Genomic DNA, 13,511 nt, shown 5'->3' with positions numbered 1-13,511 from the left:
AAATTATCCACTAATTTCGATCGTAGCATCTTAAACACGGCGATTTTTAGCAGCGATGCAAACACGCGTTCGTGAAACGCTACACTTGCGATTTATAGGCGATTGCATCGATGCAAACGCGTGACTGCATCGATACAAACGCGAGAAGATTACATTGATGGAATCGCTTATAAATGCCAAGTGTAGCGATGCAATCGCGCGTTTGTATCGATGCAGTCGGGCGCTAGCATCGCGCGTTTGCGAAAATCGGGCGCTTGTGTAAAGGTAGACGATTAGTGACTGCATCGTATTTGCATCGCGTTTGTATCGCTGCTAAAAGTATCCGTGTGTAACCGCTCTTACACCTCTTGCCTGAAAAGTTGTGAGTTTTGCAAACTGAAAATTGTCAGTATACACACCAGGTTATTAAATTCTGTAGCCGAAAATAGGCTAGTACGTTAACGTTAGGTTGAAATATTGCGTAAACACAAAACCAAAACACAGATTTATTCCTATTTAAACGTAGACCAGCGGTGAAATGAATCCGTGTAATGCGAATGAACCTCGCTCGAGATGAAATATTATGATGCGGCTGAACCGTAAATTGGATTTGGTTACATTGTAATGAGTTCATGTTGTCGGGAATTGTGTATTGGATAGATCTTCAATTCGATCACGTACAGTTCACTTGATTTATGTATTCCGACCACCTTTACCATACCTGTAGCTGACGGCCAAGATTTGATTACTTACGAAGCGGATTCTGCTCAGCGAACCGCTAACGGACCGACCACAAACGTACCTTTAACAAAAATTTACCTTCGTGGAAATAAAAGTGTTTATAGGTGTACGTTTCCACAAATAGGTTTCTTATGTAGCCGGGTATAAGCGCTGCATTTAAAGTGGCAAGGTAGGACGGAAACCGCGTTAAGTTCGTACTGCCCGTTTTCCTCCCCAACCTCTTATTTCCGTTTTCTATTGAGATATTTTCTATTTTAAATATTTTGTTGTTACTATTTCAGAGACTTTGTTGTAAGTACAAATGTAATAAATAATATAATAATATTAATAATGGGGACGCGGTCGCCTAACGGTTTGCACTGTGCGCGATGAATGCGCAGGTCTCGGGTTCAATTCCCAGTAGGACCACTTTGGGCAATGAACTATTCCAAAGTAATTTCCGTTTTTCTGGTACCTAATCATAGTACAAGGAATTCAAATGGTATAGTTTTCTGGAACTTTTTTTCATACTAGGAATTAAGGCTGAGTTGTATTAAAACGAACCTAAGTTTATGCAAAAAATGAAATTAAAGATTGAGTTTATTTCGTAATGAAAATAAAATAGGTATCAAAATGAATTCCATTGAGGGTAGTGCCCAGAACACTCAAACCAGAACCAATTTACAAAAGTTAAATTACCAATAGGAAATGAAACTATTTTTCCGGATTTAAATCGCGTATATTTGTTTTTTTCAAACAAACCAACGTTTCGGGCCCTTTACAGGTCCCATGGTCACGGTTGACTGAGGTGGTACAGTCTTCAACCAGTTATGTCTAATATTAATGCAAACCACCCTATTTTTTCACTATAGTTACAATAGTTATTAATTAAATACCTTATTTTTAATTTTACAAAGAAAACATTCCAATTTACGCTACATTAAGTTTTACAAATTATTTTATTGAATGAATTTTTATTAAGTTTAATTTATTATTAATTATTAATAGAAATTAGAATAAACTAAAACATATTAATTAGTATTGCAGCCTTATGTCTGTTTGGGATTTTTCATTAGAGGAAATACTGGATCCCAAACTGGTGTTACGGAGAAACCATCTTCCCTGTTGAAATTAGGATGTTTTTTAATTTCAATGGCCTCTCGCAGCATCCTGGGTAGATAACGGACTTCTTTTGCAAGGACCTGGGGTTTGTCAAACTTCATTGAATGTGTAGGTTTATCCATGACGTGCTCGCAGACTGCAGACTTGTTTACGCGACGGTGTTTGACATCAGCTATATGTTCTTTGACGCGGGTACAAATACTTCGCTTTGTTTGTCCAATTTAAGAGAGACCGCACTCACAGTTAAGCTTGTAAACTCCTGCATCCTGTAAGGGGATGTTACATTTCACGGGTCTCAGGAACTGAGAAATCGTAACGTCGTAAATCAGAAACGTCGGTTTGTTTGAAAAAACAAATATACGCGATTTAAATCCGGAAAAATAGTTTCATTTCCTATGTGTAAAAATCGCGAAAACCTAAGAACTTAAATTACCAAATTGGTCCGAACGGAAATCAAACCAGAGATCTCCTCAGCGCCCACTATGGGTCACTGAGGTCGTCAAATATAATAAAAAAGCGATGCGATATTATTAAAATACGATAGTATTTGGAACTTCAAATTCAGTACAACGACCTCTTTAAATATTTGCAGGGTTCCGGTTAATTAGTTGTTACGTTAGTAATCTCAAATTGTAAATATTATCTTTTAGTCCAGAATTTCACAGACAACTGAATACATTTTTTACGGACGTTGGCGTTTGCATTGTGAATCTATTTCATTATTACAGATATAAACACCCCAACCAGCGTCTGTTGCCACGCCGGGGCCACCGCTCTCACTAACTAATATGGTATTTCAATTAATCATCATGTATTATTCAATAAACTAAATATTGTAACATATATCATTTTAATTTTAATTATCTTACATTATAATATTCTCGCTCATAAACATTTCACTTCCATTAAAAGTTAACGTTTATATATGAGATTAATATTAACGCTGTGATATTTCATACTTGAATTACGGGATATTTTTCTTGGAAATATGCACATATCGGTATTAGGAAATTGTAAGCATAAGAGCGATACGACGCCTGTGCGGTGATGCTGTATTGTACTGTACTACTCATAGATATGAATTAGAACTACATGCCATACATGTATGTCGGGCAAGGGGCCATAAGAGGAAGCGTTAGGGTGCTGCAATGCATAAGTAAAGTAAAAATAAAAATTAAAAACTAAAGTCCCCTTTCCTGCTCCGAAGCGTGCTGGCCTCTGTAGTCACCGTTTTACAACTAGTCATATTCCATCGCGAACTAAAAGGTTTAGTAGCACCTTCCTCTATCACACAGTTGATAAATGGAACTCGCTCCCAGCGCACGTATTCCCTCCATCTTATGATATGGGGTCCTTCAAACGAGCCGTGAAGAGTAATTGTAATTTGCCTGTCATGTATAAAAAAAATTAAAAAATAGGTGGCAGCGTCACGTTGGGACACCGTCGTGTGGCACTGCGTGCGCTAATAACATGGCTTTGCGACGACGACGACGCAAATCGCCGATTGCACCCGTGTGCTCTAAGTCTTAATCCAAACTAATATTGCCTACACAGATGAATCAATTTTGATGAATTTTGGGACCTACGAGAAGGACATAGGCTACTTTTGTCTCAAAAATAAATGGGTGAAATCGGATATGCAATATTTATGGAGACCAATAAAACTGTGAAAATTAGTATAGTACAGTAGGCTACTCGAAGTACTTATTCACTTTACTATCCACTTAGACGAAGTCGCGAGTACCGGCTAGTTGGTTATATTTAAGTACCTAAGTAATCATTTAAAAGTCTACCTAATATAAATAAATATAGAGCCAGTATTATGAAGTGAATGTTGAGTTCTTAAACATTCGCGATGGCTACACATTGGAAACGAAACTATTTTTTCCGGTCTAAATTCTGTAAGAAACATAGGCGATTTTTTTTACGAAATATCAAGTGACGGGAAGAACAAGTCGTGTGCCTGATGGTAAGCTACACGCCTGTCCATAACAGTTGCAGTGCCACTCAGAGCTTTAAATCGCAAATATCTGAGGGCCACTCCCACTGCGCCCATCACCCTGAGACTGATCTATCATTTCCAATTATGAAGTGAAATTAAACCGGATTTAAAAAAATTATATTCGATGCTTAGTAAAACTAGAATGACGCCGTAATTTGAATTTTAGAAAACACGTACATGTAAATATCCTACGAAGTAGTAGAAAATATTGGTCATTTTTTTATTTGAAATTCCTTGTGCAATAAATCGTCGACACTTTGAGACCACTAAGTTTGATTGTACTCTACGTAATAGAGTAAATTCTGCCCTTCTTATATAAAGAAATAATAATCTCAGTACAGAGTAGAGTAGTACAAACAACCGACCTCAAAAGTACGTGGAATTACATATAATTACCAAGTTTTATTGAAATCGTTTACCGGAAAGTTCGCAAACCCGGATTCATCCCCTAGTTTGCCACTATACGGGACTTGACACAGGAAGTAATAAAAATCGGTTTTCACTACTTAAAGTATATTCAGAGAAAAACGCCTTAAATTGGAGAATAGCAAAATCAACCATTAAAATAATTGCTCCTTGTAATAATTATATAGTATCTATTTAATAAAATTTAGTCGGTACCCTCTTTCCAACAAAAAAAGAATCATGAAAATCGGTCCACAAATACCGGAGTTATTGCGTAATATACATACAAAAAAAAAACATACAGTCGAATTGAGAACCTCCTCCTTTTTTTTGAAGTCGGTTAAAAAATAAAATAAATGAAAAGACTCTATTCTTCAACACTACAACGATACATAAAACAACTTAAAATAGTGGCTTAAAACGAATGGCTGCGTTGAAGAAAAGGCCCCAGCAATTTGCTGGTTTTCAGGCTTCACCTTGTATACAAAGTAGAACTACAAGTGCAGTATATTCGTCGCTGTAGACACAGCAGTATGCAGTTTGTAATTAAATATATAATTAAGAAAGCACCTCACTCACCGCAATTGTCCTCTATTATATGTATACTACAGAAATTCCAGTTCAAATGTTTATGCCAAACTACAAATGAATACACGCACCGACCATACAGCAAAAAGTGTAAAAAGCATTTTACTGCATTATATAGAATAGAACAGGTAGAGAATGAAATTGAATTGAATATTATTATTAACCTAGCAGAACCTTTTTTTTCTATACAGGAAAATGTGTTACACATATCATGCCGCGGGCGAAGACATAGCGGGGTTATTTGGGACTCTCCTCTGTTGACCTACCCGGCGATACACGCTCGCTCAATGGATCCTTAGAGGCCTAACCACTAAAAACCTGTGAACCTTCACCCACCGGTGCCGGTTCGTGGGATCCCGTTAAGGCTCGCCACTCACCCCGGTGGTTGTCCCCTTCCGAAACCTAGCAGAACCTTATTTTACCTTCAATCAACAGCATGTCCTTCTGTTATTTCAGTAGCCATTCTTTGTACATATATTTCAATGTACCTATATGATATAACTGACTTAATCGACATTTTTAGCGAAATTGAGTTATTAACATATCTGGGATCATCGAAACGAGATCTACAACCCCCTCTAATCGGTTTTTCTATATCTTACTTAGTTTCAGTTTTATTGTTACGGAAAATCTGGGTAATTGACATTTTTCACTAGCAAAAAATCTTTAAGTGCCAATATCTCGAAAGTTTCCGAAATGCAAATATGTTAGTTATGACAAGTGCCTCTACCACGACTTTACTGTGACCATTGACAATTTTGTATGGCAAATTATATAGCACTCTTAGCAGTCACAAGAAGTAACAACATTTTGTATGCAAAATCTTACGCGGTCGCTAGCGATAACTTATTTTTTATAATATTAACTGGTGGGACGAACAAGTTGTGCACCTGACGGTAAGCTATACGCCTGACCTTAACAGTTGCAGTGCCACTCAGTGCTTTAAATCGCAAAGATCTGAGGCGCACCACTGTATCCGTCACACTGAAAAGTCCCATATGCCTGTAATTTCACCAGCACCCTTATCCTTCAAAACCGGAACACAGTAATGCTGACATTACTTTTTATAACTATATTTTTTATATTATTATAATTGCCTCTGTGGCCGAACGGTTACCATGCCGGACTGCCACGCAGAGGTCCCAGGTTCGATTCCCGGGCCGGGAGAAATGTTTGTATGGCTTACATTTATTTCTCTCGTGAGTTTGAGTGTAATTTGTGGTTGTCTATGTGTGTATCCATGGCACCCGCGACACAGGGTTTCCCTAATGCGGGGCTATGTTGAGTGTGTGCGTTATTTATTTATTTATTTATTTACTGCTTGGCGGGAGAAATACATAAGGTACTTCCCTGGACGAACTCTTTTTTTTCTTTCACAAGGAGTTCTACTGCAATTAAACTAACTAGCGCTATAAACTCATGGCAGAGGCAAAGGAGGGCTGAATTAGAGTATCACTCATTTGAAAACGTTTCCCCCAGGTGTGCTATGTCTGCGAGACATCCAGCTAAGCGTACCCGAGGCCGTGGGCGTTGGCACTAGTACGACTCTGGGCTGCCGCTGGGCACTGGACATAGGCGAGGCGCTCTACACCGTGAAATGGTACCATGGTGCTCAGGAGTTCTTCCGCTTCGTGCCAAAGGAGATGCCAAATACGCGCGTATTCTCTCAAACTGGAATCAGTGTTGACGTAAGTTGATTTTTTTTTACAATGAAAGAAAGGAAAGCAAAAAAGGAAGTACGCATCAACAGAAAAAATAGAAGATCGAAGACGGATGGTTGTTTTTTTTTTGTTATGGATGGTGTTGATTTATTTAATGGAATGGAATGTTTCTTTTTATTGTGGTACGTAGCTATATACTTACTGTGATGTATTTACACTTAAGTTTCATTATAATCAACATAAGTTGACGTCGACGCGATACCGGTGTTGTTATAGGCATATTTTTAAGTCTTAAGATTTGAGATTATAGTTATTAGAAGATTCAGAATTATGTGTGATCTTATTAAGATAGATTGTAGATTCATCAATTGGAGTGTTATTAAATATAGAATTCTGCTAATTAGTTCAATGGTATCAATCAAATCTCTCAATTAGTAACACAATATAGTGCCTAAATACCTATATTCATGAAGTTATAATTCCGATATTATTCTCTATTATTGATCTAAAGTAAGTGACTTAATAGCTATAATATATATATAGGGGATAATATGCTAATTAAGCATATTATCCCCAATAACAAAACTTTTACCGTATTCATTTTGTTCGCGAACGTGAACGTGAAAATAAAAAGAGATTCTTACGCAAACGGCTCACTAACGTCGTAGCGATAAACAACGTCATAACTGTAATCATATATGGGTCAACGACTTTGCGACATCTTGCTACGAGCAGTAGTTCGTTAAACCGCCTTCTGCTTGTACTCGGCAAAAAATCACTTAAGAATCTCGTCGGCGGGCACGTTAAACCTTTAGGCGTTGGCACGACGCCACTCGCGCTATAACATTGTGCCAAAATAATACATTAAAAACCCTTTCACGGAGTAACGAATGCTCCGGTTTGCATCGCGTAGAGTGTAAGTCAAAACGCTCTCGAATGTGGTGCTGCTCGATCCTTGAAAATCGGGTCAGGCGTCTTTGGAGAGCGAGACGGGCATGATTTAGTTCGGCGGTAGTTCGAAGTGGACCGACTCCGTAAGACGGATCGATGCTTTTTGCTCAATTTGATTCTTCACTAGTTCCGTACGGTCAAAAACTTATTGCTACTTGTTATACGATTACGGTTAACTTGATAACAAAATGATGCATGACTAGATACGGTGCATGTTATTATAGAAAAAAAGAAAGAAAACTGTTTATTACACAAGCACAGATACGCATATAAACAAAACAACAGAGGAACAATAATAATAATAATAAACTAAAACAATTGTTATATATATATGACATACATGGACTGCCTCAGTGGCTGAACGGTTACCATGCCAGACTGCCACGCAGAGGTCCCAGGTTCGATTCTCGGGCCGGGAGAAATATTTGAATGGCCTACATTTATTTCTCTCATGAGTTTGGATGTAATTTGTGGTTGTCTCTGTGTGTGTCTATGGCACCCGCGACACGGGGTTTCCTTAGCGCGGGGCTATTTTGAGTGTGTGCGTTATTAATTATGCAGTACAATCGGAACTTGCACAGCTTTAGCCACAAACGGTTTTTTTTAAACCATTTCGCGCGGTGATTTTCAGGAAGCCCGTGGCGAGTGAGCCACTGACAATAATAAATAAATAAACAGACAATAAAATCGACATAATTGGAAGTATATACACAACTACATACGCACGTGAAATACTTATAAATTATTATGTGTAAATAACAGTATATCAATAAAACGAACTTAAATTGTAATATTTTTATTTAAATTTCATATATATTTTCTTTCATTTTACTATTCGCCTATCCATGACAGTTGCCACAGCAACTGTCATAGATAGGCGATTAGTAAAATGAAAGATCGCGTTTTAAAGTCTGAGTGGCACTCCACTTTAGTAGGGGAATTACTACTGCGCCTGTCACCCTCAGACATAAGTTGACAAGTACCATGTTTCTGTAATTTTACCAGCTCCCTCACCCATCAAAACCAGAATGTAGTAATGCTCATACTGTTGCTTGGCGGCAGAAATAGGTAGGTGAGAGTACTTGACTGGACGAACTCTTTCACAAGGGCCTCTATTGCTACTAAAATATTAATCAATTCATGTCAAGTATTTACTCATTGGTTATGTAAGTAAACATAGCAAAAATGTTATATTTAATATAATTTTATATCCCCTTTCCTTCAATATCTTTTATCAGAAATCCCACTGTCCACCCGAAGCCCGTGTTCATGATATTTTGCTATAAATATACGGCAAATGGTTATCGTTATGCGGATTACTCGTGCAGAACAGCGTTATTTTCTGAACGGCTTTTCGTGTTGTTTCTAGATTACGGTCCGATAAAATAATTTTTACTATTTGTTTAAGGTTATTGTCAGTTGACCCGTTACGTATATTAGACGAAAATCTGTATTCCGTTCTTCGATCTGATATTAATATTTTCCCTTTGATATTTGAAGTAAGAGATAATTTGTTTATTGCACCAAGTAACGAAAGAAATATTAACAATATAAAAAGACACCACAGGTGAACTTACCTTTAGTGCTGTTAAAATGCAAACTTTATATTCGTGCTGTAACTAGTGTTATTTCTTCATATTATTTATTTTATTAACGTAAATTGTAATATTTTTATGTTTATTTATCTATAATATAATCTATATAATTTATCTATATATATAATCCTTATGTAATCAGGTCACGGTATTTTTTTTAATTATCTACCAGTTTACAATATCTCTCCCTCTATTGTTATATATATATATATATATATATATATATATATATATACGCTGTTGCCCGCTTATGACATTTGCTCTCATAGCCATGGGTTGGCTGGAAAAGATCTCTTTTAGAGATAAGTTCACTTTGGCTCACCTTCTGTTCAATTAATATTTCTGTTGTATTTATTTGGTGTAATAAAGAATATTTTATTTACGAATTTGATGGTGTAGTTTGATGGTGTTACGGTCTTTGTGATTAATAGTCGTATTAATGGTAATCGTTTGAATGCTCGGAAGCGGGAACAGTCAATGAACCTGAAATGCTGCGTTTATCACCAGCAGTTCTAGCATCACACGCTATACAGTGTACTTTAGCTGCTGTAGTAAAAAAGTTCACAAATATTTCTGTGTTAGGGTTGAAAATTTATGAAAGAAAATCGACTTTAGACATTCGCGCATTTACTTTGTCTTCACGAATTGTGAGAAAGTAAAGGAAATCATTTTGTCACGTACCTTTCCTGAATTTTATAATTGACACTTTCCCTTTTTGACCCAGGTGTCACGTTCGGGGGCCCACCAAGTGGTCCTCCGCGTGGAGACGCGCGGACTTAGCGGGCGCTACCGTTGTGAGGTCTCTGCCGACGCACCCTACTTCCACACGGTCTTCAAAAGCGCTTACATGCGTGTTGTTGGTAAGTACATGATTAGTTAGTGAAACATCTTAGCGTCTCTTGTTACTCATTTATTACTAAAAAGAAAAACATCGAATAGACATCAAGAAACTTTAATCTTTTTTTTATATTGTAGTGCCCCTATGGGGTGTTACATGTCAAGTACCATTAACATAAGAACACCCGTTATATAACCATGTAACTTGCAAATAAAAAATATTAATATGAATATGATATCAAGCGATGGGACGAACAAGTCAGAAGACCAGTTGCAATGCCACTCAGAGCTTTAAATCATATAGATAGCAAAGGAATACTGCCACTGCGCCCGCCACCCTGAGACATAAAGTTGACAAGACTTGTAATTTTACCAGTATCTTTACCCTTCAAAATCGGGACGCAATAATGGTTTCATTGCTTGGCGGCATCCATGAGTTGTTCATTCATTGGGGTAGCAACCGTTAGTTGTGCAGAGCGCAACGGGAAGTGAGCTCCGATACCTATCTGGAAAGTATGCATCCGGCGCAGCTGACCTTAGGCACTAGATTTTTGAGAACCGGATGAAGTCCGTGTAAACGGGCTGATCTGGGGTCAGGACCTGATTGAGAAGATCAGGACGACGTACGGGCGTCCGGGCCAAGCCCTTCGCCAGTGATACGCTTTCACAGGCGTGTCTGGTTTGTGGTTAGCTGCAGGGATGAACACGTTCATCTGTCCCGGTAGCATGTGGCCGGGGCGTTCATACCGCGCACAGCTAGCGCGTCTTAGTAGCTGTTTAAATGAGGGCCTCGCGGAGCACGTGAGTTGCCCTTTAAGTTAGAAACTATCTCCGGGCATTGTCACAGGACACTGCGACCGACATCTCCGGTACTAGCCCGAAGAGTTAGTAGAGGATGAGCTAAACCTTCTCCGGTCCCTCCAGTCGCGTAGGTTTTCGAACTGGAGAGACACCTCGGCGTCAGAAGTAAGCGTGGCTTACAGCTCCGCAGCCAAAGAGGAGATTTGATTGAGAACCTAACTGCAATAGTTTTTGTTGGCTTCTTAAAGTGTGTGATTTGGAATTAAGTATCATGGTGAAACACGACACCTTGACAGTTCACCAATTCTGGGCGTTTTTCATATATTATACGTAATAATTTCATATATATATTATATATTTCAAATTTCATATATTATATTTCATATATATATATATACATATAAATATTGTTTTTAAAATTAGCATCAGTAATGTAATATTTTGCGAGAAAAAAGTTTTTTTTTCTTAAATTTACAGCAAAAACGACATTTTTCATTTATGAGAATATCAAATTAAACCGTTCATCATAAAATAAGCAATTTCACGAAATAATTAATTTCAAAACGTGTTTGTGTGTTATTTATACACTTGCCATATCATTATTACGTATTGAAGTGTTAATTAAATCTAAAACAAAGTTATTCATGAAATAATTTTGATTTGATTTATTAAATATACAGTCTATCACAATTAAAATATACGAACTATATATCTATATAAAGACTAATTACAGATTTTCTTAAATATACTTTAAAATGAACTCGTGATGAAAAGAAATATGTCTGTATGTGAGAGGTCAAGGATCTTATGTCCATATTTTGAAATTTAAATGTTGTTTACAAACCATTGCTTTTGAATGCTAAAAATCACGCAATGGTAAAATACATAATATTACTTAAATCTTGTTGTTTTTCATTTAACATATTTTATTTGACCTTAAGATTGATTTTAAATGCCTAATTAAGAGCCTCATTCTCTTTAAAACGCATTGTTGTAAAAATTACTTATAATTATTAATACAAAGATCATACACTTAGAAAAGTCGATCTTTGTATTAATAATTATAACAAACTAGAGGAGTAATTTCACAAAAAATAATTGAATATCAATTTAATACAAATTTAAAATGACTTATACTTAAGGCAGGTATTTAGGAGGAGATATTTTGACGCGTGGCTGGGTTTTAGGAGGTGAGGTGTGTATCGCGTCCGTAATCCGGGCGCTTAAAATTGATATCAATAAAATGAGAACATGCGGAGAAAACTTGACACAGATCCGACGTTGACAAGGGCTCGACTAGAGACGCGGCGTATTGTAAAACCGCTGGACAATTTTCAAGTTTAGAGATCAATTCTGATTAATTTAATAACTATAGGGCTTCAGTTGAAAAGCAAAATTTTGCAGGTTCTCTGTAGTACATAAAGAGAAATATCTGCATATAAAAATTATGTGTCAGGTTAGATATTTTATTCTTAAATAACTTGTTTTAGACTTTTATTGTAGCCTGTTTTCGGGTTTTCTATATGATCGGATAAGACAATTAGGTATGTCGGATATTTTTTATAACACCGTTATTTAATAGTAAAAACAATTTAATCTGGCAAAACAGGTTTTCATGCTTCTCTTACGGTGATGCGACTTAAGGTTCTTTATCACTCACCTACAAATATAAGAAATGTGTATTAACAACGTCAATCATTTAATTTTTTATTGAATTGATACTCAATTATTTTTTATGTGAAATTACTCCACTAGTTTCTTATAATTATTAAATACAAAAATCGAACATTCAGAAATAATTCCTTCGAACCGGCCGGATTGGAACCGACGTCTTCTAGCATACCGTGGCAGACGCTGTACCACGGAACGAACCAGCGGATCCCACGAATATATTTCTATGTGTTTGTTGTCGTGTCTTTGTATTTGGTTTTTCAACGACCTTTTAGCTGTAGCGCCATCTATGAGAAATCTTAAGTATTTCATCACCCAGTTAGATATCTTTACAGCTACCAGCCCTGGCTAGAGATGTCGCTATTCATTGTATTTAATTTTTTATTGAATTGATATTCAATTAATTTTTATGTGAAATGACTCCACTAGTTTGTTATAATTATAATAACCGTTCGTTCCGTGACTTAGTTGGTATAGCGTCTGACACGGTACATCGGTTTGAAGGAATTTTTCTGAGTGTTCTATCTTTGTATTAATAATAATATAATGTTAATTATTTTATAAAATGTTGTGTTTTAAATCGCGCGTTTTATAAGAAAAAAATACCCTTTATATGTACATAGCAATACAAAAATTCCATTAATAATAATAATACAGAATGTATCACTCAGCAATTATAAAGTACGTAAGTAGCTAGGAATACAATAAGAAGAAAACCAATTAAAACTTTTCCCAAGTATATGAATTAATTAATAATAAGGGCTGTCGAGACTTGGCTTGTATATTAGAAGAAACTTTGACGAAATGACATTCTGGCAGAAACACTACGAGAACGAAAAAAAATTAATCACATCGACCATTGAATGACATTTATTAGTCTAATGTTTATTTCATAGGTAAGCAAATTATACTTAAACGTTACTGCTCATTCGTAATGCAATTTCCCCAGAGAAGAATGAGCAAGAAACTCTAGGGGTTGCTCTTTGTAAATATTTTACATTTAATATAGGAAATGAAACTGTTTTTTCCGGATTCAAATCGCGTATATTTGTTTTTTCAAACGAACCAACGTTTCGGGCCCTTTGCAGGTCCCATGATCACGGTTGACTGAGACGGTAGTCATCAACCAGTTATGCTATTTTTCACTATTGTTACAAAACTTATTTATTTTTATTTTTT

The 13,511-nt window shown here is 36.5% G+C and overlaps 1 protein-coding gene across 2 annotated transcripts in view; it reads left to right on the top strand.

Annotated features, from left to right (window-relative positions):
• Positions 1-13,511, top strand: part of LOC113236783 — a 79,132-nt gene that overhangs the window by 49,004 nt on the left and 16,617 nt on the right. For both annotated transcript variants that reach the window (XR_003310976.1, XM_026472959.1), the window contains exons 3-4: positions 6,296-6,504; positions 9,748-9,883. Coding sequence is in view for 1 of the 2 variants with exons in the window: in XM_026472959.1 (XP_026328744.1) it covers positions 6,296-6,504; positions 9,748-9,883 (345 nt within the window). In the remaining variant the exon portion in view is untranslated. The remainder of the gene's footprint in view (positions 1-6,295; positions 6,505-9,747; positions 9,884-13,511) is intronic.

The sequence above is a fragment of the Hyposmocoma kahamanoa genome, unplaced genomic scaffold (assembly GCF_003589595.1).
Source record: "Hyposmocoma kahamanoa isolate Upper Pololo Valley unplaced genomic scaffold, ASM358959v1 92, whole genome shotgun sequence".
In the NCBI taxonomy this organism is placed as follows: domain Eukaryota; kingdom Metazoa; phylum Arthropoda; class Insecta; order Lepidoptera; family Cosmopterigidae; genus Hyposmocoma; species Hyposmocoma kahamanoa.
The sequence above is the reverse complement of the archived record's forward strand: the minus strand, read 5'-3'. Positions and strand labels throughout refer to the sequence as shown.